Source organism: Miniopterus schreibersii, assembly GCF_964146895.1.
Source record: "Miniopterus schreibersii genome assembly, chromosome: 14".
NCBI lineage: Eukaryota > Metazoa > Chordata > Mammalia > Chiroptera > Miniopteridae > Miniopterus > Miniopterus schreibersii.
Window position 1 is genome coordinate 18,414,237 of NC_138114.1, and position 25,443 is coordinate 18,439,679.

The 25,443-nt window shown below is 52.4% G+C and overlaps 1 protein-coding gene across 1 annotated transcript in view; it reads right to left on the bottom strand.

The window, feature by feature from the left end:
- Positions 1–25,443, bottom strand: part of LOC308567371 (cadherin-23-like) — a gene marked incomplete at both ends in the record, with an annotated part of 250,272 nt that overhangs the window by 222,389 nt on the left and 2,440 nt on the right. Inside the window, one exon of the mRNA XM_081158790.1 lies at positions 22,445–22,522. Coding sequence (XP_081014916.1) covers positions 22,445–22,522 — 78 coding nt within the window. The remainder of the gene's footprint in view (positions 1–22,444; positions 22,523–25,443) is intronic.

The window sequence follows — 25,443 nt, forward strand, 5'->3', positions numbered from 1 at the left end:
ATGAGCCTGTTTGGGGCTCTTGTGGGGCACAGGAGCTGCTGAACCTTCCTCGGCCACAAGGAAGGAGCCCAGGAGAAGGACAACCTCTGAGAGCCAGAATGAGGGGAGACAACACCCTGAAGGCAGAGGGGATCTCAGCGAAGGCTGTATGGGAGGAGAATGTTCTGGGAGAGGTGAGGAGCTGAGGGTGAGTGCTGAGCTACCTTCCTCACCCCACCCTCCCACCGGCTCCTACAGAAGCGAGGAGCAACCCGTGTAGAGCAGCTTGTTCATTATGGAACCGGTGTTCCAGGTAAGAGGGACAAAAATGACCACAGATAAGCAAGAGTGTGGAATCACACACGAGGTTTCCCGGAAGCCACAGGCCACTTTCAGTTGTAGATCAGGGAGGATCTTGTGGAGAACTTGGCAGGGACAACACGGGCAGAAGGCAGAGCCGAAAAGTGCAGGACAAGTGCAATCGAGCCATACTACAGAAATGACGCCCCCTGGAGTTATGTAATACAGTAGTCCTGAGAAAATGTGAGGGATGTTTTTAGGGGAACCAAGTGTCCATGTGGGCTTAGAAGCACGGTGAAGCCAATTACAAATGGCCTGGTCTGGTAGACCAAGGAGCCTGGGATTGATGTGTGGGCAGTGGGAGTCAATGAAGGCTATTGAGCTAAGGAGTGACACCATGAGATCAACCCTTCAAAGACCCTGAGTTTATCATGCTCAAGCATCAGCCATGGCTCACCGTTACCTAGGCTCAAGTCCAGGTAATGAGGATTTGGCTTCAGCACCCCCCACATTGGGACCCTGTCTTTTCATAACACCTTTCCTGCCATTGCTCCAACTTCAAACCCTCCCCTTCCAGACCAGCTGACCCATTCTTCCCTGGGCACATAATACCATTCTTAGACTCTGCTTACAGTATCCCCCCACCCAAATGCTGTTCTCCTCCAAGCTAAAGATCTATGCATTCTGACATCCATCCATCCATCCATCCATCCATCCATCCATCCATCCATCCAATAAATATCCATTGAGGCTTATTATGTGTCAAGCCCTCAGCTAGGCACCAGGGACACAGCCTTGAAAGACAAAATCCATGCCCTCATGGAACTAGAGGTGGGGGTGAGGGGAGTGGGAGACAGACAACAAACATAAACAATGAGTATTTTAGCTGTGAAGTATTAAGAAGAAAACCAAGCAAGGTAAACTGAAGAAGGGGTGGCTACATTAGGGAGGATGCTCAGGAAGGCTTCCTGGAGAAATAAGCAATGAAGAGGTCCCAGTGATTGCACACTCTCTGCAAAGTTCCAGGGGAAGAGCATTCTAGGTAGAGAGAACAGCAGATGCAAAGGCCCTGAGGTGGGAATATGCTAGGCTTTTTCAAAGACTAAAGGACAGTTGAGTGTCTGGAGCTGAATGAGTAGGGAGGAGGGTGACAGGAAAGGACCTCAGGTGCAGGCAGGGGCTGGTGCATGGAGTAGGGAGGAGGGTGATAGGAAAGGACATCAGAGGCAGGCAGGGGCTGGTACATGGAGTTTGCAGGCCAAGGGGCCAGTATGGGCTTAGTCTAATTAGGTGGGAAAGCCCAAAGGGTTGTATGCTGGGAAGGGTCACAGTACTCTATGTTTTAGAATGAATGCTGTGTGGCAGTGGGGTGGGGGTGGGGGCGCAGCAAGGCTGACCTTTCTCCCCTCTCCTGGAGGAACCTGTCCTAAGTGCCTCCTCATGGTTCATGAAGGCGAAACTCAGTGAGTACTTAGCATGGGCCAGCCCTGTGCGGTCCCACTTCTCACCTGGGTGACACGAGGCTGGGATATACATCACTGCGTGTCAGTCTCCTGGCTTGTACGCTGAAGGTGGTGAGGAGAAATGGGTTAACACGCATAACGTCTCGGAAGAATGCCATCTCATAGTAGGGGCTCAGCCACTGTTTGTTGTCATTACCCTTATTCCTCTGTGCCGGTGATGAGTCCTCTCTGAATGTCTTCATTGTGCCTACCATTTATTTTGGACCCATCAGAAACTCCCATGACTGATTCTCTTGTTACAGAACTCTGGGGCTATTGAAATCTTCCATGCAGGTGGTTGGCCTTGGCTCCCAATAGCCTGAAAACTCCTTTTAATACTAACTATAAAGTGAAAACTCCCTCAGTGCCAAGCACAGAGCTCTGGTCACGACATCTACTGGATGAAGGGAGGAGGCTAGGGGATGGAGGAGGCAGCAAGGGAGGCGTCTGCATTGGGTCTGGGCTGCCCAGCAGGGGCAGGACATGCGCCTCTGGGGCAGAGGACATTGTTCTTACAGGGGAGCACCCAGCTGGGCGACAACAGCCCCCTCTTCTCTGGCACCACCCAAAGGGTTGCCCAGAGGCCTTGGGGCCTGGGGAGACAAGGTCCAGGGGAAGGTGAGGACATCTGGGGAAGAAACAGGAGCAGTGACAGGAGAGGGAGAGAGGGAACTGGGCAGGGAGGAGAGAAAAAGGCAAAGAAAAAGGGATGCATGTTAGAGTACAGCAGAGTTTAACTTCTGGGTCCATCTCTGAGCTGACAGCAGGGGACTAGGATGACGGAGTCCCAATTCCTCTCTTGAGTACAGTCCCTTCTGGGGACGGGGGAGGATGGGTATGGAACTAATGGCTGAACAATGCTAAACGTGAAACATGAGGCAGAAATGAGTTCGGAAGCCCAAGGAGTGGCCCTGCTACCTGCCAGTCTCGGTGACAGCCCCAGGTGGAATGTCCGCAAGGGGGCAGGTAGTGAGAGGACCCTGGGCCAGGCCCTGCCTCTGAGTCTTTGCCATTCCTCTGCATTGCTATCTGAGGCTCTGCCCCCAATGGTGCTCATCCAAGTGCCTGTCTGGGCACTGAGCCGCCCACACACACACTGGCTCCTTTAATCCTTAGGAAAGACCAAAGAGGACCCTGATTCCAGCATGCCCCAAGATTCTCATTTCCCAGGGCAATGACTGCCTTTCTAATGCAGGTTTCTCTGCCCCAGTGCCCGTCAGCACTGCTGGAAAACCGGCTCCAAATTCCCACGTTCAGGACCATCCCAGGCGGGGTGAATGGAAATCTCAGGGATCCACCCTTCTCACTTAGCTGTCTGTCCTCCCTACTCCCCTGCCAAAAAGATCCTGCCCCACAGAAGGGACCCAGTGTTCCCCAGAAGTTGCCATGGGGAGTAAGGTGGGTTCCAGACACTGCGGCAGAGCGACAAGGACCAGCCTCTGGTCCACAGTGCCGACAGCTCGCTACAGAGCACTCCTTAACCAGCTTCCTCTTCTGCCCCGTGACTTAGATTTCTGACCCATGATGGTGCATGCTCATGCATGTGCGCGTGTGGGTACACATTCATGTGTACACATGAGTATAAACATTCCCACCCCCACACTCTTCTCAACCAGAAATGCCTCCATTTCCCTGACCCAATTTCTAGGTGAGTCCAAAGCTGTCATGCAGCTGCAGGGCAGGCAGGATGGGAGCTGTGTTGGCAGAGCTGGGGACCAGGTCACAGGTGGGCATCGGGGAGTAGGTGGGCTGGGGCAGAAGTCAGAGCTGGCCGGCAGGGTCTGTTTCACCCCCATTTCCTGGGAGGGATGGAGTAAGGGTCTGCCTCCCCCCACACTGAAGGGAGGGTTAGGAAACAAACCTGCTGGAAGCAAGGGTCCCCAGTAAAGATTAGCATGAGGTGGTGGGGGAAAGGGGTGTGGGAACACTGGCCAGGGGTCAGGAGAACTGGGTTCTCATTCCAGTTTTGCCTTTACTTGCAGTGTGACCTTGGAATGCCACCTACCCTCAGTCTGCTCGTCTATAAAGTGGGGAGAAAATGTTAGCCAGTCCACATAGCGCAGTCTAGGTTCCGGGCACTATTCTAAGCGATTAATGTACAAGCAGTTTCCACACACCGGGCCTGTGTGTAGACATCATCCCCACCTCATGGATTAGGATGCCCAAGCACAGAGAGCTTAAGCCACTTGCCCAAGGGCCCACACATAGGTGCCAGGTGCCAGAGTCAGGCTTTGACCCCAGCAGCCTGCTCCATGCTCCTAACCACTCACTAAACTACCTCCTCGCCGAACTGCACAGGCTGGCGGTACTGGGGATTCGTTAAAGGGCTTTGTTGAAGGCGTATATCAGTGGTTCTCAAAGTGTGGTCCTCAGACCAGCAGCACCAACATCCCCTGGAAGCTGGTGAGTAATGCAAGTCCTCAGGCCCCACCCCGGAGCTGCTGAATCAGAAACTCTGGGGCGGGGCCAGCCATCTGTTTCACAGAACCTTCCAGAGGCTTTGGATGCACACGAACGTCTGAGGACCCCTGGTATACATTATCCACCTACAGAATGTTCTTATTCAAGCTCACACCTTGAGGTTTGTAAGCTGAACTTGCTGGAATTAGATGACTGCTCCCAGCAGCCCAAATCCTGGGTATCCGTGTCTGCCGCTCTGGGGTCCCCAAGGGGGCTGCTGAGCCATGCCCCGAGCCAGTCCCTTCTCATACCTCCTTCTCCACCCTCCACAAAGCAAGACCTTTGGAGCCACAAAGAATAAAGAGCCAATGTCCCTTAAGTAATAGTAACCCAGAGCACACGCACCCTACAGGGCTCACAAGCTGTCCTTTTGCTCTTCCCTAGGTTCCAGCCTCCGAGCTGGCCTGTGACCCCATGTCACACACACACACACACACACACACACACACACACACACACGCCTTACTCTGCCTCGTCATGGGCTGAGATACTCCACGTACGTTGCTACAAATGTATAGAAAAGGCAAAGTATGAAATCAAGGTGAACACACACACACAAGGCAAAGGTATATTCACAAGCAGAGCACCACCCAACAAAGACACATCAGTCCACACACCCTCACACACTGCAGGAGGTGACCCTGGAGGGGGAGGGGATGCTACCACCCTGCTTTACCGAAGGGTCCTGCAGGGCTTGGGCTCCTCTGCGGGGTGTGGCAAAGGTAGAGTGACTGACGTGCAGGCTCTTCTGAGACGTTACCTTCTGAACATCCTACTCCTCCCACCTTTGGAAGGAAAATTATGACTTTCTCAGGGAGGAGGGTTTTTTTATTTTTTTGTGCTTTTTCCTCTCTGCTTGTTCGGCACACGGTACTAATTTATGACTATTTTTCCAAGTCCACTGAAGTAAGAGGGTAATGGCTTTCAGCCGTTTGCTTTCTCTCACCTGTCATTCACCACCAGCTACCTGACAGGACTGCAGACAATGTTCCAATCACAGGGGCTAGTTTTTTTCCCAGGGAAGCAAAGAATTCATAGTGGCCGTGGGGAGAGTTATTTCATTGCTGGATAGAACAACGTTGGGTAAACAGCTGTAAAAATTCATAACCGGCACAGCTGCCTCTGGCCTGGTGGGGGCACATCACCCCCAGACCCCCAGCTCTGAGCTGGCCTGGCCAGGGTCCAGAGAGCTGGGTGGCACTCAGTGACTCAGGGCCCTCGGTTTCCATTACCCCATCGACTCCAGCCTCTCAACCTTGAGTAGGTCATGCTGCCTCTTTGTACCTTAAGCTGCTACCTGGAGAGAATGTTCTTTGCCATCAGGGCCAGGGGGAAATGGCCAGGCACGCAAATCAGTGGTTCCCAGGGGGCTGCTTGTGCCCAGCTGAGTGACTATGGGCAGGCTGCTGAGTGGCTCATTTGAAAACTGAGAAACTATACCAGCACCATCCAACCAAATTTGTAGCAATCACAGAAATATTCTCTGTGCTGTCCATTACAGTAGCCATTCCACACAGGCAGCTACCGAACATTTGAAATGTGGCCAGTGTGGGTAAGAAACTGAGTTTTATATTTTTATCTAATTGTAATTAATGTACATTTAAATAGCCACATGTCGCTAGAGGCTATTGTTTTCGACAATGCAGCATTATACTTTTCCACGTGCTTGGAGTATCTCACACTGAAGAGAATGGAGATATGATTATAGTGCCCTCATCCAGGGTGGTTATGAGGACTGAATGAGATAATGCAGACAGTCCTGGTACCTAGTTGGCCCTCCATCAATGACCACTCTTATTAGCTCTATGGGGCATAGTTAGAAGGACAAGAGGGAAGGTGATTTGAATCTAGGAGTGTCAGGGTCAAAAGGCACTTTAACTTACTTCCCTGTCATTAGTTATCAGTTTAACTGGAAGGAGATCTAGCTGCCACCAGTGAGGGGCACATAGGACACAAGGCAAAGGCCAATAATTAACTGGCCACAAGAGGTCCTGCTGAACTGCACTCTCATTGCCTTCCTCCTCTACTCTACCACCCTCCTCCCTAGCTCCCATTGCTCACACTCTTGGCATCCTCTAGAACTATAAAGGCAAGTCCTTTGCCCAGGCTCTGGCACAGTGGGGCTGAGCGGAATTGCTTCTGGATGAGACAAGTCCTCATCACAGATAATTGGTGGGTCTCAGAAGATGCATCTTCTCTGGAGATGGGAGCATGTAGAAGACACAGCAGGATGAGCAGGGGCTCACTGACAAGATGCCCTGGATTTCAGTCTTTCCTCCACTGTCTACTACTTCTGTGACCATGGGCAAGTTAACTATTCTCCCTGAGCCTCAGTTTCCTCATTTGCTACATGTAGACATAAATACCTAGCTGGTGGTCTATCATAAAGATTTGATGTAATAATGTGTACAAAGTACCTGGCACCTCACAGGTGCTCAATAAATAGAAGCCGCGATTACTATTGTCATTACTATTATTCGGAAGTAGTAGCACATACTGGTTGAGAGGCTAGCTGCTGATGCCAGACCACCCAAGTTCAAGTCCCAGCTCCAAACCCACTCACCAGCTGTATGACCTTAGGCAAGTGACTGTAATTGCCTCAGTTTCCCCATCTATAAAGTAGAAATGATAATGATAGCACCTCCGTCAGGGGGCTGTTATAGGATGAAAAGAGCGTATAGTAGTTATTGAGACAGTAAGTGCTATATATGTTGGTTAAATTAAAACATTTTAATGAGGCCTCCAAGATAGGGTGGTGGGTAGATATGTCTACAAATGCCCCATAAAGAAGTGACAATGTAAGAAACCCCAGTAGGTCTGGGTTTTGATCTGTTCCTTTGCATTGGCCAGGACACTGCTCTGGCCAAAGCAAAGGAACAGAAAATGAGGAACACAGAAGAAAAACTTCAGGCAAAACAGAGTAGTTCTGACATGAAGACACATTTGACCTGAAGGGTGCTGGCTCTTGGACACCCTGGGGACTTTACATCCACTGATGCTTAGTCATAAGAGAATCAACATCCTGATTTATGGACAAGAAAACTCTGGCAGGAGAGCTGACTGGTAAGAGAATGCTAATTTCCTCTACCTCCCGTCCTCCTGTCCCTGCCACTCACCCACCTCTCCCAGAGCCAGACAGGGGACTGAGAAAGGGAACCTTCTGAGGATGAGGAATGGGGGTGGGGAGGGAGGGAGGGTGACCTTGTCTTCATTCCTCATTATTCTTTTAATGGCAGAGGCCAGACCACCCATTGGATGGATGGACAATAACTAGCAAAGAAGAGGAAACACTTGTTGCCAGTGGGGTGAGGGCAGGCTGGGAGGAGCCAGCCTTGACGGTGCTCCAGGCTCTCAGCTGGGCATATGTCACATGTCAGGTGTCACAGCCCCTATGTCATCTCACCAAATGAGGGCATCAGGCTGGAGCAGGGACAGCCCTGCAGTTCACCAGCAGCCTGTCATCTCGATGCGGCCTCCTTATTGCCACTTGTCAAGTAGACTCACATATTTATGTTTTTGGAACTAAAAACAGTGCCGATTTCCTAATGGACATGTTTCTAGTCACTAAAGTAGATAATCCAACTTGTAAAAATATGCATTTTTCCCCATCCCTGGCTCCCATGACACTCGATGAAGCTATTTTCATTTTACTTTATTTTTATAGTGAAAGTGTGAAGCATTTTATTTGTTTTATACAGGATCAGGAGTGAGATGAAAAATAAATTTGAGAAGGGAAAGGGGAGATGCACTTCACTTTGAGTGATTTCCCATTGCCTTTAGGATGGTGTGCCTCACTACAGCACACGAAGCTATTTCATTTTAGGTGGAGGTAAATGCAGCTGCTAAACATCTTAGTTTCCCTAAATTGGCCTCTAGGCATAAGAAGAGGTTGTTCACCCTGGGATCCAAAGCTCTCAGAGATCAGAGCTCCAGCCGCCACAGGGCACTCCCCATGAGTCTCTTCTAGTTTCCTGTGTCCAAAGAATGAGGCAGGGCCTGGGCCAGACTCAGGGGGACACCAGGCTGCCAACATCTGAACAAACCTTTGCTTTTAGAAAGCACCTGTGCAGGCAGGGGCAGTTGCGGTTTCCCAGGTGGAACTGGAATTACCATTCCTGCCACTGAGCAGCTGATGGGATCCAGGCCCTGTGTTCACCACATTCATTATTTCACCCAACAATCACGACAGCTCTGCAAAGCACACGGGACCAGACCCATTTTACAGATGAGAAAACGGATCCCAGAGGTGAAGGATCTGGTGGAGGCTTCAGCATGGTGGGGGCAGGGCCAGCGCTCAGAGCTCCTTCCTCCATGGCTCTGGGCCTGGCACACCACACTGGGAGAGCTCAGCCGCGAGCTGGTGACCCACAGCTTGGCTGTTGGCTGTAATGACAGTGGGTTCACTGGCTCTAGAAGCCACACTCTCCTCTTCCTTCTTCTTCTCCCCATCCCCCTCTTCCCTGCTCAGGCCCTGAAATACCCACTCCTCCACCAGACCCTCATCTCCTAGGACAGGACTCCCTGGAAGCAGGTTGGGGGGGTCGCCTGAGGAGGGAAGCAGCTCCCTTCTCCTTAATTGACTGTAAACTTCTCCAGAGCTTTTAATGAAGGCCTTTGGGAGTCAAGAGTAATTATGTCCCCTGCTGCACAGCCACTCTGTAAACACAAAAGGTGGGGCTGGGGGCAAGACATGCTGGGCATCTGGGCATCTGGGCTCTCCTGTGTCTCCAGTACTCCTCGGGCTCCCTCTTAATGCACACAACTGTTCCCCAAGGATGAGCCCAGTGAAGGTGTAGAGAGCACAGGAGATGTCTCAGGCATGGGACCTGCAAGATGGTCAGGCAGGTCCGGGGAACCCAGCCCAATGCCCACAGGGCAGCCACACCACGGCTGTGAACCCAGCAGCCTGGATGAGGGAGGCCACACAAAGGCTCAGAAGCCAATGCCAGATGCTGGGAAGCAGCATGGTGAGGGCAGTGCTCTGAAAGTGGGGTCCCCAGGCCAGCAGCAGCAGCACCTAAGAACTTGGCAGAAATTCAGATTCTCAGGCCCGGCCAGACCGACTGACTTGGGAACTCAGGGGATGTGGGCAGCCAGCTGTGCTGTGACAACCCCCCAGGGGTTCTGTACAGCTGGCGGGAGGAAAAAAACACATTGTGAGAGGCCTGCTATCCTTAGTTTATAATATGGGGAAACTGAGGTAGTTTCCTCAAGGGCACACGGTGGAATGGAGCCAGGCATGCCCTGAGGGTCGGATGGTCAGGCTCAGACCTTGGTGCTGACATTGACTGGGTCCTCTGACTATGGACAGGTCACCAACTCTTCTTCATCTATAGAGCGGGGCCAGCAATGGCCCTTATGGGTTACCGTGAGGATGAGCTGCTCAGGAACCTGGCACAGGGTTTGTAAGTTGCTTTCATCACAAGTCACTGCCATACTCTGAGTCCCATGATGTGATAGGACACAGAGAAGAGTGAGGATGGGGTAGGAGACGTGGACGGTGTTTAAAATATAGAAAGCTGGTGCCAGTAGCAGATTACCCACCCCCCAGGGCACCAACCATTGGTTATCATTCTGGACCCCTACCTCGGGGAAGTCCCTGCAACCTAAGCTCTCCTGTTCCTCATGTAGTGTGCCTCCCTGTCACTTCCCTTCTGGGTGCATTTCCCTCAGAAAGGCTTTCATGACCTAAGGTGTCACAGCCCAGGGATAAATGTGCTCTTGGGCTGGGACATGTAAGTCATTACATATAGCATGCATGTCACCTGTGTTACACTCCCAAAACCAGGCGCCACAGGGGACATTGAGGAAGGAAGGACATTGCTGCTCATTGTGAGTCTACTGCACATTCCAGGTGGCCCCGCATAACAAGGCTTTAAGACACAGTAACTGCCCTCAGAGGCTTTACAACTTGGTCTGTTGCCTGGCCCCACCCGGGATGGCCCCTGGAATACTGTGGGGCTGCAGGGGGGACCGATTAGGACAAACACCTGAGGAACTGGAGTTGGCTGAGCTGCCAGAGCCCCACGAGGGGCTTTACTCCCCTGGCCTTGTGCCCTTGTATGTCAGCATCAGGCAAGGCTGACTCCACGAGGACAACCCTCTCATAGTGTACGGAGTCCCTGAACCACAGGTTCACTCTGACCTGCTGAGGAACCTGTCAACCTGCAGAGGCAGTGTCCCTACCGATGGGGCTGGGCTGCCCCCAGGGATAACAGGCTGCCAGAGGTCAAAGAGATTTGTCCACAGGCTCTGGTCCCCTCACCTCCATGCTACCTGGACTGTCCAAGGCAGCCTGGAGTCAGAGGCCAGCACAAGGACCCACCGGGTGAGCACCGCTGCCCTTACCCCGTGTCTGGGGCAGCACAGGATGAACAAGATGGGGTGGGACAATGACCTTCCTTGCAATGAGGCCAGAGCTGCTTCTGGACACCCAAATGGGGTTAGCGAGGTGCCTAGGCCCGGTAAGCACTGCTTGCTCAGGAATGTGGGAGACACACGCCACCTCCCTGCCTGTCAGGGCTGAGTTATCTGCAACAGAGGGTTTCTCTAGAGAGCTCATAAAGCAGCTGATGCGGCGAAGCAGGTTCAACACTCAGTAATCCCTCCGTCTCACTCCAGCCTGACGCCAGCATATGCATCTTGAATTACCCTCTTCAAAGGCCAAATCAGTCCTAGGAAGTGCCAGGCCACTCACACACGCATGCACACATGCACGCACACATACACACGAACACACACACACACAGTCCTGCTGCCAAGAGAGCCTGGGAAAGGAGGGTCCATGGGCAGCCCCTGACCCCTGAGTGTGGGGACAGAGGGGCAGCTGAGGCACATCCTGTCCCTTGCCCAAGGGCAAGGGGGCAGAGGGACCAGAGTTTGAGGCTCCTGTTCCCTACATCCACTGTAGTATTAAGGCAGATTAAGGCATCAGAAGAGAGGCCTGGAGTGGTGAGTGAGGACCCCATACCGGGACTGGGGCTGGAAGGTTCTCTCTCCGCCTCCTCTGATCTACTCACCTACAAAGGGAGTGAAGTATTGGCTATGGAGGAAGAAAGGCTGGGCTTGAATCCAGCCCTACGACTTAATGACTAGGAGCCCTCTGGCAGGTGACATCCTCACTAAGCCTCCGTTTTCTCATCAGTAACTGGGCTTAGTAACCACCTCCTTCATAGGGGGCCATGAGGATGAGATGAGCAACACAAGCATGCCTTAGTGTAGTGCCTGGCACAGTGGAGGTGACCAGGAGGCAGAAGGTGAGCAAAGTCTGTCCTGAGTCTGAGGACTAGCTACAGGAGCTAGGGGCCTCCAGAGCAGAGCCGAGCAGATTAAGGGGCTGGCCTCTGTCTTCAGACCCTGACAGCCATCATGTGAAGAGGGGCAGGCTGCCTCCAGGGAGCTCTAGGCAGACCAGGAAGAATGGGGGGCAGCCACAGGAGGCGGACAGCCCGTTGCTAGGCAGGTGGCATTCACTGTGTGGTGAGATAGCAAGTTTCCCACCCAGTGCCTACACCACTTGTTGGCAGACAGCTGTGTCCAGTGGATTCCTGGTCAGGCTGGGAGGTGGATCTGGAACCTGTCAGTCTCTTCTACCTAAAAGGTAAAAATGCCCCTTGAAGGAGCAATGCATAAAACATACCAAATATCTGTGTGTTGGTCCCAGTGGGCTTTGGCCACTTGGGGCATCATTCATGTCCCAAGGTGCTTCTCAGCTCGCTGGAAAGCATTAGTCAATAATACACAATAGGTAACATCGATTATTGCCAAGCATGGTTCTAAATGCCCCAAATTAACTAACTTATTTAATCAGCACCACAACCCTATGAGTAAACACAGTGTGATCATCATGCCCATTTTCCAAATGAGTAAACTGAAGCAGAGAGAGGATACGTCATTGGTGATAGTTCACTCTTGCTTAAGATGCAATGGAGGGCTTCTTGGAAGAGAAGGCACTTAAAGACAAATGGCTCAATTAAAACAATGTCCGCTATTTGTAGAGCAATTTCGTTTTCAAAGCTCTTTCATAAAGCTCACTGTGAAGTCAGCTGGGCAAGTATGATCATCCCCATTTCCAGGGGAAGTAAAGGAGGCTCAGAGAGGCTCAGGGACTGGCCAGTGGTTACACAGCTTGTAAGCAGTAGAGCTGGGACTAGGCCCACGCCTTGCGCTTCCCCTCCCGGTGCTTGATGTATTCCACACAGATGGGAAAGAGGAGGAAGAGGAAGGCACCCAGGTGCAGGACCTTCGAGGTGATCCTTGTACCAATGGATAGCTTTCCTGGGTGTCCAAATCCTTTCTTGGCCAAGTGCTGACAAAAGGACTTGACCTCCTATTCCGGGCTAAACCATAGTCGGACAGTCAGTCTCACAGGTCCCCTGAGCCATGTAAAGAACAGTTGGGGCAGGAGAGTGATGACAAGTTCAAAGTCGGCTCTGCCTGCCACCATCTCCCCAAGCAGCTGGAGGGTTTTCAGCTCTTATAAATTATACCTTCAGCTGGTTCCCAGGGAGCCCAAGTGTTCCCAGTTGGCTGCAAGCTCAGCACATCCTCACCCATGGACACGGCTGAGCCAGGCTCATCTGCCAGCCCCCCAACCCCCCAAAGGCAGGTCCTGCTGCCTGGCCACAGCACAGCTGGCCAAGGCCCCCGCCTCCTTCACTGGAAAAGGCCCAGCAAGCCCAAGAGCAAGTAATTTGGTTAATCTCACACTCTCATCTCTTTCCCCCCAATCATTTTTCAGCGGTAATTCCAACTGTGTGTAGTACGTCATCAAGGACTAGCATCTTCTGAGTAATGCAGGGAAGCGAGGCCAGGACAGGGAAACCGACCTGACCTAGCTCACCCAGCTGTGTGGGAACAGAGCCAGGCCTGGGACCCAGGCACCCGGCCCAGTCCGAGGCTTGTGCTCCCAGACCAAGCTGCGCTGGCCAATCTCCCCAACCTGTGAGAAGCTGCCCCTCGATCCAGCACCTCTCCAGTGTGGACGCTTGGTCACTGAGGCCCTTTCCCGGGTGACTGAGGAAAGACCCACACAATCCTGAGGAGCAGCACAGTGGGGTAGTAAGTTTGTGGGCATTGGAATTCGAACTCTTGGAATTCAAGTCCTGACTTAGCTGTGGAAGCCTGGGCAGCTCGCTTGGTCTCTCTGAACCTGTAATATGGGGATCATAATAGAACAGACTCTCAGCACGGCTGTTAAGGATTCAACGAGATCATGCAGGTCATCTAACTAGTAAAACACAAGTACTAAATAATTACTGCTATTATTTTTAACCATAACAACCTATTTCTCCCATCCAAAACACAGCACAAATTGCTTGCCCCCACTACTGGTCGCCTTCTGAAATGCCTCTCGTGTGGTTTCAGCCTGTTAAAACCCAGCCACTCGGTGGCACCTCCACTATGAAGCCTTCTCCACCCCCGTGCCCAGAACAAACCCCTTCTTCCTCTGAGCATGAGTAGCCCTCTGTAGCTCATGCTCCCACTTGCCTGGGGTTCACTGGGCATTTACCAGTGGTCCTCTTCTCCACACCAGACTGGGGCTCCTTGAAAGCAATGACCTACATACAGAATCGCCAGGTTGTGGTTGAGGGCACAGGATTTGGGGGCAGGTGTCACTAGGTTTGAGTCCAATTTCCATCCTATACAAGGCGTGTGAGCTTGTGCAAGCTTTCCTTTCGGAGCTTCTGCCCCATGTGTGTATAACGGAGGTGACGGGGCCCAGTCTCTGGGTCTGCTGTAAGGATTCAGTGAAGCAGCGCGTAGGAAGAGCTTAGCTAGACACAGTAGGTCCATAATGAAAGACAGACGCCCCTTTCCTGGGTATCTTTAATGTGCGCGTCCCTACCCCACTCCCCAGCATGGCCTGGCACAGGTGTGCAGTGCAGGCCATTAACAGGCTGCCGGCATGACAGGTGGCACATCATCGTTATCATTAGTGTTATTATGGCTGCATCCAAAACACCCACCCCACCCCCGTGTGTTAAGGGGAAGTCCACAGCTGGGCTGTACATGTGCCCAGACAGGGGCCTCTTGGAGCTGGCTACAGCCCATAAGATCTCTCAAGAGGGTAAGAGGGCACTAATCTATCCTGTCACCCTCTTTGAGGGACAATGCTGCCCTGCAGAAAGGCGGAGGAGGCAAGGCCACAGAAGCACCCAGGCCCTTCTGGGGGTCCTGCGAGTCATCCCCCCACCTCCCAGAAGGAAGCATAAAGTCCCTGCTCTGTAAAGGCATTAAGAACCCAGGGTGACAGCCCCTAGGTCCCAGCATCTGACCATCTGGACAGATACTGGAACACCTCCTTCCTCTAAAGCCATGCCCTCTGGCCCCAATGTCCACAGCCCAGGGAGCCTCTGGCCTAACCTTACGTCCCCTCCTTAAGTACTCTACCCCCAGACTGCGAAAGCTGTGAGGCACCTGGAGCCCTCTTTTCAAACTGGAAATCCTAAACTCTCATCCCACCAACTCAACACTCCTCTAGGCCCTGAGGCAGCACATTCCTGCATGGGCAGAGCCCCCTTGAAGTCATTTGTAGCTGGTGTGTGAATTCAGGGCAGCTCCATTCCGGAATCCAACAGTAATTCCCTGGGGCCCCTGGGCAGGCTCCGCCTCTCAGGCCTCCATTTCTCCATCTGTAAAGTGGGAGTGTTTCACTAAGATGGTGGTCATCAAAGTGTCCTACAGGAGGCTGTAAGGGTTCATCATAGGCTCTCTGAAGATTCCTCGGGGGTCAAAGTGAGGTGAGGAATACAGGCTGTTACAGCCCCACTGTCTCCCACTGACCTTAACTTCAACCAAAGATGATAATTTCCCCTTCACACTTATTATTAGCTAACATACTCTATTTTTTCGTGTTGTTATTAGCTATAGGGCTACACTGCCTCTGTACAGGTGGTTCGCAGAAAGGCCCAAGCCATGCTCCGAGCACACACCCAGCCGATGTTGGGATCCACTGGACTCCTCACATGCATCCATGTCCCTACAATTCCTTGCAGAGGAACTGCTCTGGGGTTCCATAGGCCCCTGTCCTCTGTGTCAGTCCCAAGGAACTCTCCAGTTAAGAGAAAAATCGTTCTCACCCTCCATCCTTGTCTGAGAGATGCGTTCTTCCCTTTAAAGATACAATGGGAGGAAGGCACAGGGAAGGAGGGACAGCCCCTTCTAGGACACCAGGTACCGAGACCTCCCAGACTCCCTTCTCACCCACCCCCTGCACGTCTGCTCCAGAATCCTATGCCCAGACATCTCACCATCCCCAAGTGTCCGCTGCCCACACAGCCCGCCCCTCACGTCAGCCTCCCACTCTGCTCCGTGGGGCCGCCCCTGCGGGGAGCTGTCCGCGTGTGCGCAGGGGCACAGCTCCTCCATCTGCTGAGACCACTGACGCGGGGGCAGCCCACCCGAAAACTGCTCTCCCTGGGTCCAGATGAAACAGCTGGGCATTGATGGAGTTTTCAGAGAGATTAATCAGCGCCGACTGGCAGCGGTGCCAGCCGCTACCTGGGCCCGATCCATCCTAATGAATCCCAGCTCCCGCCTTAATGGCTCCTGACAAGACTAATTTAGTTGCATAGGTGATTAGCGTGGGCATTATCATATGAATTGTGGCTCAAGATGAGTCCTGGGGGGGTCTGTGTGGGCAAGTCGGCACCATGGGCACCAATCTCGGTGGCATACAGAGGGACAGGGAAACAAGGGGAGGGGAAGCGGCAAGACATTCACTATCCATGCAGCCTTTCATTGCTGCGCTCATCCCTCCACTCATTCGACCGGCATCTGTTGAGCCCCCTTTCCTTTGTATCCCCACTGCGCTTGGTACAGAGGACATGTGGGCTCAGCTTGCTCGGCTGTCAAATGGAGATGATGACACCTGTCTCTGAGAGTCACCGTGGGGTCTACGGGAGGCCGTGCATTGAAAATACTTAACTGAGGCCCCAGCAGGAGGCTGGCAGTCAATAAGCACTCGCTAATATTATCACTCACAATCCTATATTATACATAAATGTGAAAATTATAATTAATTGTAATGTCAATATTAATAAAAGTAATAGGTAAAAATGAACAGCCATGGGGGAGGTCTGCACAAATAGCAAGGTAGAACTCGCTAAGAGCTTTCACAGAGGCGAGTACAAAGTAGACGGGAGGTGGGGGGCAGAGGAGGCTGCGGGTCCTCACAGAGCAGGTGACATCTGAGCTACGGCCTGAAAGAAGAGCAGGAATTCACCAGGCATGCCTGGCCAAGGGAACAGCATGGGCGAAGGCGCAGTGCTGCAACAGCATGAGGTGTCAGGATGCTGAGTCGCCATGGCCAGGAAGCAGGGTGCCTTTGGGGAGTGGTGGGTGACAGGGAGACAACTGGCTGGGGTACTTAGAATAGGGGTAGGAGGAGTGACCTCAGTGACCAGCCCCACCCCTCCAGGACCTAAGGTGTGAGAATTGGTGGATGAACCAGATGTCCTCCACCCCCCTCAGGGCTCCTTGGTCAGCATGGTGCCTCCAAGCTGGACTTTATGCTGCTTCCATGTCCCTCCCTGGAAGCCATACAGGGCTCAGCGCCTCAAGGGTCCCCAGCAAATGCCACACACAAATCCGGCAGGCAGCTGGGGTGATAAAAACACGACCCTGGCACAGTGCAGGCGTTGCCATTCATAAGCACAGGCACATATAGTGTCTGTGACTTTGGGGGACAAGTTCTCTCAGATCCACTCCCTGGGCAGCCATCCCTGTTGTCACCAGCACTTCACTCCTGACACATCCTTGGGAGGGGAGTGCCTGGCCTGAGACTCCAGGAAGGATGGTGAACAGACATGGTGCCATCCCCAACCCCTGCCTCCAAGATTCCCCTACATGCTCACAAACTCCAGACTCCATTCCTTCCTCAAGGCGCCCCAAGCCCCAGGTGCAAGCCGGGCACAGGGCTGAGCCCTGGGGACATATATATGGCTCTGGCCACGTGGAAGCACTCACAGAGCAACAGGGGAGAGAGATGAGCAACAGAGTAACCTAACAGCAGTGCCCCAGCTGGGGCTAGAGAGAGGGAAGGAAGCAAAGGGAGCAGCACTCAAACCCGGCCCAGAGCCTCAGGAATGGCAGCCTGCAACCTGGCTGAACCGCTCAACGCAGGCTCAGGTGGCAGGAGCAGCACCTGCAACAGCTGGGAGGTCAGGACCCACTTTTCCTGCTCAAGCAACTGCAAGGAGACCAGCATGGCTGGAGCGGATGGCTCTAGGGGAGGAAGGAGGGATGGGGTGTGAGATGTAGCAGGGCCCGGACTGCACACAGCCCCCATGCCATCTAAGAACTCTGGCTTTTGTCCCAAAAGGGATGGGGGGACTTGAGCAGACCTCATGACAGGCTTGGTCCAGGCTGAAAAGAACCACTCACTCACTCAGCAGCTATGATGAGAACAGGCTGCCACAGGGAGACCGTGGAGATCATTAGGAAGCCAGTGCGATAACCCACACTTGGACCCTGGGGGTAGGAGCAGAAGGGATGGGAAGTGAGAAGACTCTGGAAATATTCTGAAACTAGAGCCAACAGGACATCCAGATAAGAGGTAAGGGAGAAAGGAGAGAGTCAGGGATGACCCCAAGCTTCGGCCTGGGCAACTGGAAGGAGAGAGATGCAACTGAGATGGAACAGTCTGCAGGGGTGGCAGCTTTCGGGGGGAAGATCAGGGGTTCAGCTTTAGACACACCGAGGTGGAGAGCCCCTTAGACATCCAGGTAGAAATGGTGAGTCTGGAATCTCCTCTGCGAGGAGGCCCAGGCAGAGGGCAGACATCCTTGAGACTAGAGGAGATCACATGGGAGTGAGAACATGAGAAAGATACAGGAGCTGGGCCCGGGCCTTCCAATGCAAAGGAGATGTGGAGCAAGCAGCCAAGGAGACTGAGAAGGAACAGCCACAGAGGTGATATCCTGAAGGAGAGATCAGCTGCTGAAAGGTCACAAGGCCTGAGAACTAACCATTGGATTTAGCCTCATGGGTCATTGGTGATCTTGACATGAGCAATACTGGTGGAGTGTCAAGGAGTAGAATCAGGAGAAGACCTGGAGGCAACACACTTGTAGCACCTCTCTCATCCTAAAGGTGCCATGTGGCCATCCACTGCTGACAGTCAGGGCCAAGGTGTAGGCAATGCCAACTAGCCAGACCAGACATTGAGTCCTTGATCTGCCCTTGCTCTGCCCTGCTCATGCCAGGCTCTGCTGCCAACGACTGATGTACATGTCTAGAGCAAGACACACAGGGACAAGGGGGTCCTGAGTGTTAAAAGACCAGGGTAGGGTGGGAGGAAAGAGCTGTTTATTGACTTCATTTTGCTGCTGTCTTCTCCGGCTGGGAGATGGTCTTCAAAAGGAACATCATGCAGAGGGAATTGTAACCTGAGATAGGTGAGGAGATAGTAACAGAACATGCAGCCTCTGCAAGGCGTTTCAGATGGCCGCACTCTGCCCTTCCATTCTGCTCCTGGGCACAGGGCCCCTGGCCCTCTGTCAGGGTGAATGTCCTGTTCTTTAACCCAGGAGAGCACATCCACAGAAACTACATGCGGGTGGAGCCTGTAGCCAAACTTTACCTCCGATTCTTAAAAGGAATCTTAAAATGAAATAATTAAAACACTTAGGACACTGCCTTGAGCACTCAATAAACATTATTATAACATACATTACACATATATATTGTATATTATACGTTCCATTATTATTATTCTGTAAGGCTCCAATGGCCAATCAATGGGTAGGAATGCAAGGGAGACAGATTTCATATTAGTATTAGGAAGAACTTTTCATTCCCAGAAATAACCTACAGCACAACCATGGGCTGCCTTGTAAGATGACAACTCCCAATCACTGGGTGTCCAAGCAGAAGGCGATGACCAGCCCCCGGGTGGGAAGTCTGATGTGCCCACAGCACTGACCTCCTCCCCTGAGCTGACGTTATCTGACTGGCTTGGGCTATGCCTCTGGACATGGGTATTTACCACCCTATTGAACCCAGCTCATCCATGTGCTTGTCTGTCCCCCCCTGCAAGCCCGTGGCTGGCAGGACAACTCATCCAGCCATCCCTGGCCACACACAGCCTATGCTTTCAGTAACAACAAAACATTCCGGGTATGGAGGCGTTGGAGTTAACGGTTTCATATGTAAATACACCATCAATCCAGAGATGGGGCTCCACCATCCCCATTTTGCAGATTGGAACACTGAGATTCAGGAAGCAAAGGGTCAGTGAGAGCCAAATCTCAAAGTCATGTCTCTATGCCACCCCATTCCACATGGAAGGCAAAGGGCCAGTTCCCTGGACAAGCTATTTCAACCTTCACTCTCACCCTGGCCACTGCTGGTCAGAGGCCCGCACCCTGCCACATCCACGTGAGTCCACATCCACCCTCTAAATGGCCCAGGGCCATCCATGTAGGTGACAGTACCCAGTGGAGTTCTCCAGGCCTGTCTCATCTGAGGACCTGGAGACATCTGGGGCTAGCCGGGGTGCCCAAGACAAAGACCAATGGGCCCATCTTTTCAATGCCCTCTCATTGGTGATATGGGGAGGTAGAGGCCCAGAGAGGGGTGGTGCTGTGCCCAAGGTCACACAGCAAGGAACAGAAACCAGGCTCATAACTTTCAGGTCAGAGCTGCGCTGCCCTCTCCTGATGCAAAAAGAAGGGAGAAAGTCAGGAGAGTGCTGGGCCAGCTCAGGACCCAGCCCCTGCCCAGAGAGATAAGCAGAGCTATCTTCCAGCTCACTGAGTCCTCCCCTACTCCTACAGCCCCCTAGAGCCACGATCAATCCCACTGCACAGATGGACACCACCACTGTGACTACCAAGTGTAGCCTGAATGGGCTGAGTCCTGAGAGTTGCTCCTGGAAGCCGATCGATGCTGGCATCTGCAGATGACCAAGAGCCAGAGTCAAAGGAAGCTAGATCAGGGCGGCTGGAGGGCTCGCTGCGGGGCTTCCAGCCCAGAGCTTGTCACTGTCAGCACTGGCTAAGCAATCTCCACCCATCACCTTCCCTGAGCCACAGGCATCTGGGGACCCCACATTCCTGCGTGAACAGAGGAATGTGGTATCACAGATGAGGTGATGAAGTTGGCACCACTCACCTAAAAGGGGCCTTCACCTGCTCTGGCCAGCAGCTCCTGGTCAGTTAGTGGTTAGCCACACCTCTGCCTCAATGGCCCATGTGTCCCAAGTATATTCCCTCCACAGCAATGGGCTCTCCAGGGCGATGAGGTTAAAACAGACACTTAGGAAACCGGCCACAAGAAACTGTGTAAAGGAATGGGAGGGGACTCTCTCAGAACTCTGCTCACCTGTCACCACCTCCCAAAAACCTCTTCTGCAGCCTCCTGCCTCTGCCTCCCCGCAGAGAGATGACCCCTCCTCCTTCGGTCCCCTACTGGGACTTAACCAGACATCCAGCTCAGCCCCTATTGCCCACGATGCCGAGTTCTTTAGTACTCTGTTGAATTCCTCTCTGGGTCCATAGCACCCAGGCCAGGCTCAGGGCAGGCACCCCATTTATCTGGTGAACTGATGAATGACCTGAAAAAAGGAGAGCTCCTAACAATGACAAATGCTGCTAACATTCATTTGGTTACCTACATATGTGTGCTCGGCGCCTACTCTGCTGGCTCCATGCCAGCCCCATGCCAGGCCTGAGTGTGGGGAGGAGCCACAGATGAATCCAGGAGCCCAGAGACATCCCCCAACCCAAGCCAGAGGAGAGGAAACAGCTCAGCAGGGTCCCCAAGAGGCTTGCAGGTATCTTCTTCAGCCCCAAGAAAGTGAGCAAAGCCTCTGGAAGAACATTCCAGAGAGGCAGGCAACCACTTTCCTAGATGGCTCTTCAAAAACCCAGATCCCCACGCCCTAGTCCCCAAATTCAGCCTCACAATGCTGGTCCATGGGGGCTGCTAGGTCACCAAAGGAGTGACTGCCAGAGGCTCCCCCACAGTCCCTAGAAATGAACTGTTACTGGGCCATGGGATAATTTCCACAGCAGCCAGAAACACCTCCTGTGCCCAGCACCCACTTGCAAAAAGCTCCATCAGGAAGAGTAGAAGGAAAGACCTCTTCAGGGGCTGTGTGCAGGGCCCCACAAACAGCAGGGGAAAGTCTGGGGCCCCCTAAGGCTCCCCTTTTCAAGCAGAGGTTTTCTTTAAATAAGTTTGTATCTACTCTACCATGAACCTACATTTGGTTTTATATAAAAGAGTGTTTTAAATTACCCATTTGGTAAATATCTTAACAGCTTTCCTCTCTCAAAGCCACCTGCTTCATTTCTAAGTACAAATGATGCTCTGGAAATATGGACCATGCTGCCCCCTGAGTACATACATAGCCCCGCCCTCGTACCCATACAGCAGATGGACCAAAGCTTAAGAAGCCCCAGACTACAGGCACTTTCCCTGAAATGACACCTATGAGACTGAGAGGCCAGAGGGAGGGTGTTATGGAGGCAGGCAGGGCCTTTCCAGGCACTGTTGTTTGCACACACGCTCACAGGAAAGAGTTCCTGCCCATCAGCACAGCTGCAAGACAGTTCATTCAATTCAACTCCCATTTCCTGAGAGACTTCTGGGTCCCTAGAGCTGAACTCAGGCCATGGGACTATGCATGCAGATCTCCAGCTACAGGCATAGGAGCCAGGCCCTCGGGAGGGGGCTCATGAGGACAGACCTGGGGGAGGGGGTGATAAGCTGGGGGCGGGGGGTGAGGTGAACACCAGAATGCTCATGATCACCTCCTAAATAGTTCATTTTTTTTTCTAATGACAAAAAGAGGCATACTCAGTTCAGAAAATGCAGTAATCACAGAAAAGTATAAAAGGATAGAAAACAAAGTCTACAACAGCTTCCATCTTCAAATTTTTGCACGGAAGAGGGAAAAAACCATTTTGTAGGACAAAACACATGCAGAAGTGAAGTTCAAGCAACTGGGCTCAGTGTGATAAACTCTTTGATACTTAGAATTCCCCTCTGTTTGAATGAGCCACCACAGGGAGTACTGAGTGCCCCATTCCTGGAGGCAGCCAAGCAGAAGCCATATGAACACCCATTAGGGATGCCACGGAAGAGGTCCCAACAATGGGTAGAAGATGGTTTCAGTCTCTAAGATCACATTAACTTGTGGGAAAGGAGCCCACCCCATGCCACCCACCATGCCCACCAGCCCTCTGTCAACTCACCCACAGGAGTGTCCTCGCTGATCAGCAGGTATGTGTCAAAGAAGTGGTTGATAAAGAAGGGCAGTCGGTTCACCTGGCCTAGAAGTCAGAGGACAAGAGCATCAGTCAAGTACCCTTATGCCAGCTTCGTGCATTCTCCAAGGAGACACAGAGTGGTTGGGGCTGCAGTGGGCACTGATCTGTCCAGTGCCATGGCCACCTTCCCCAAGGCAAATGGAATAGTGCCAGGAGACAGGCAGACAGCTGTCAGGTGAAATGGTCAGCGAGGCCACCAGCCACCTGTGGCTATTGATCCCTGGTCCACACTGAGACATGCTGAAGTGTAAAATACACCCAGGACTTCAAAGGGCTCATTCATCTTTTATATTGATTACATGTTAAATTGATAATACTGTGGATATACTGGGTTAAGTAAAATATATTATTAAAATGAATTTCACCTGTTTCTTTTTAATGCAGCTCCTAGAAAATTTTAAATCACTCATGTAACTTGCATTGTATTTCTACTGGGAAGCCCGGCTCCAGATGGGATGTGAGCGTGGCAAGGACAAGGGCTGTTTTCTTTGTGGACTGCCACACCCTGGTGCCCAGAAAAGGGTTTGGCATCTAGAAGGCCATCCATAAGTAATAATAATAATAATAATAATAACAACAACAACAACAATAATACTAATGGCTGCCATCTATGGACCTCTTCTGTACCAGCCACTTACATCATCTCCAGCAATCCTCATGGTATGGTGGGTGCTATCACAGCCCCATTTTACTGTTGAGGAAACGAGGCTTAGAGGGGATTAGTAAGAACTTGCCCAGAGTCATGCAGTTAGTAAGTAGCAGGCAGTGTGGGAACTCTGGGCAGTTAAGCCTGTACCATTCTGCGACACCATGAAATGGGGGCTGGTACGGGAAGGGGTCAGGGTGATACCTGCATGGGCTGAGGAATTTCACATCCACAGAGAGACCCCATACCACCAGTCCCCCCCACAAAAACCTCCTGAGGCTGGCGTCACCGGTCCCCTTAGCCCCTTCTAATGGCTTCCATAGCCGGGCACAATAAGAAACGTATTTGGTGTCTGTCCCCAGTTTCTGGCACAGAGCTCTCAAAGCCCTTGGGACTTCTGGAGTGATAGAAATGTCCTTTGTTAGTAAAAAGGAGTCCCTTTTGACCACACCTGAGTTCATAATAGTGAGGTGACTTAGGGTGGAACCTCTCCATAGCCTCAGGATGGGGCTGGTCACCAGAAAGACTGGGTAGACAAATGCATGTGCCAAGAAGGTGGTACACCTGGAGAGGGCACGGGAGCTCTGAACCTTGTCCTATGCATCTCTTCCATCTGGGATTCCTGAGTTGTACCCTTTATATTAAACCAATAAATGTAAGTGGAGTGTTTCTCTGAGTTCTGTGAGCCGTTCTAGATAATAGAACCTGAGGAAGGGTCATGGGAACCTCTGATTTAGAGCCAGTTGGTCAAAAGTACAGGTGGCCTGGACTTATGACAGGCCTCTGAAATGGGGGCCTACACCCTTAAGTCTGGAAAGTCTGATACTAACTTCAGATAGTTTGCGTCAGAATTAAATGATTAGATACTCAGTTGGCGTCCAGAGAACTGGTTGCCGGTGTTGGGAAATGCCCAGGAGGCAGGCGAGGGCACTTCCCCTCGGCCTCTGCCAACCAGGGGAGCTGACCCTTCTCCAGTGGGGCCCCCATTGTGCAGCACCTGCCATAGCAGCTCCTCCTGGGTCATCCAGAGGACCTGAATACAGGCAGGAGGGTAGCCCCCCCTTCCCTCACCTCTGTTGGCCTGGGGCTCCCTCAGAGCTTGGGCCCGGATCAAGAACACTGAGGGGGCCTCAGAGAAGGCGAGTGAAGGGGGGCAGGGCGGGAACTCCCCCCTCCTGCCTGAGATGCCTCCTAGTGGGGACTGGGCAGAAGTAGTAGCATCTTTTCCGCCTCTCCTCAATCTGCTCAGGCAGCCAGGTGATGCCATTTCTGGTTCCTCGAACATTCTGGCCTCCCACTTCCTAGCCAGGACTACTGGTCCTTCTGCCTTCACGTGCTAACTTCCTACTCATTCGTCAAGTTTCATCTTAGATGCCCCTTCTTCCAAAAAGCCCTCTCTGACCACCTCAACTACGCATATGCATCCCCACATACCCCATCCACCCTCTCATATCAGGAACTGCAGCTCCTCTCACACACCATAGCCTCAGAAAGAGCCCGGTGGTCAAGGGCTTTGCCTCTTTTGGAACCTCCCTCCCTGTGCCTCTTTCCCATGCCTCAGTTTACTCATGTGTAAAAGAGTGATAATAATAGGACTTACATCATGGCCGTCCTGCGGATTAAATGAGATTACATACATAAAGCACTTAGCACCATGCTCTGGAACACAGCAAGAACTTGATAAGTGGTAGCTATTATTAATATTGGTATTGATAACAGAGCTGCCTGCTCAGCCAGAGGGGGATGCTTTTGATCCCTGCTGGGGGCCTCAGACTGAGCAAAGGTAGAAGGCTCAGGGGTGCCCAGAGAATTCAGCGGCAGGTTCGGGCTGGGAGGGGAGGGAAAGCAGCAAGGAAAAATTCGCCTGCAGCCGCATCGTTCATTTTTAAATTTTATTTTACAGGACCTGCTGATAATCAGCTGCTGAGAGCTCTGCACGGGCAGCTGGGCAGTGCAGGGGACATGCATCGCCTGCCACATACCAAGCAGGATCCGTGTTCTTGGAACAGGCCACCACCCTGGGAGTCCTGGTGGGTGGCCCTGAGCTGCCAGTGTGGCACCTGGGGACTGGGAGGGGAGTGACAGGAGGGGGTGGGGAAAGGGGCATGCTGACAGGTCACTTGTTCTTTTAAAAACCACTTTTAAGGCACGAAGGCTGTGTCCTCAAGAGGCAAAACCACTGCCTGGGGAGCTCTGAGGCCTCCGCGACGTGGGAATGTGAGTGGACATGCATGCTGATGTCAGGTGAGAGGCTGGACAGCCTCACATCAGGGGCCCT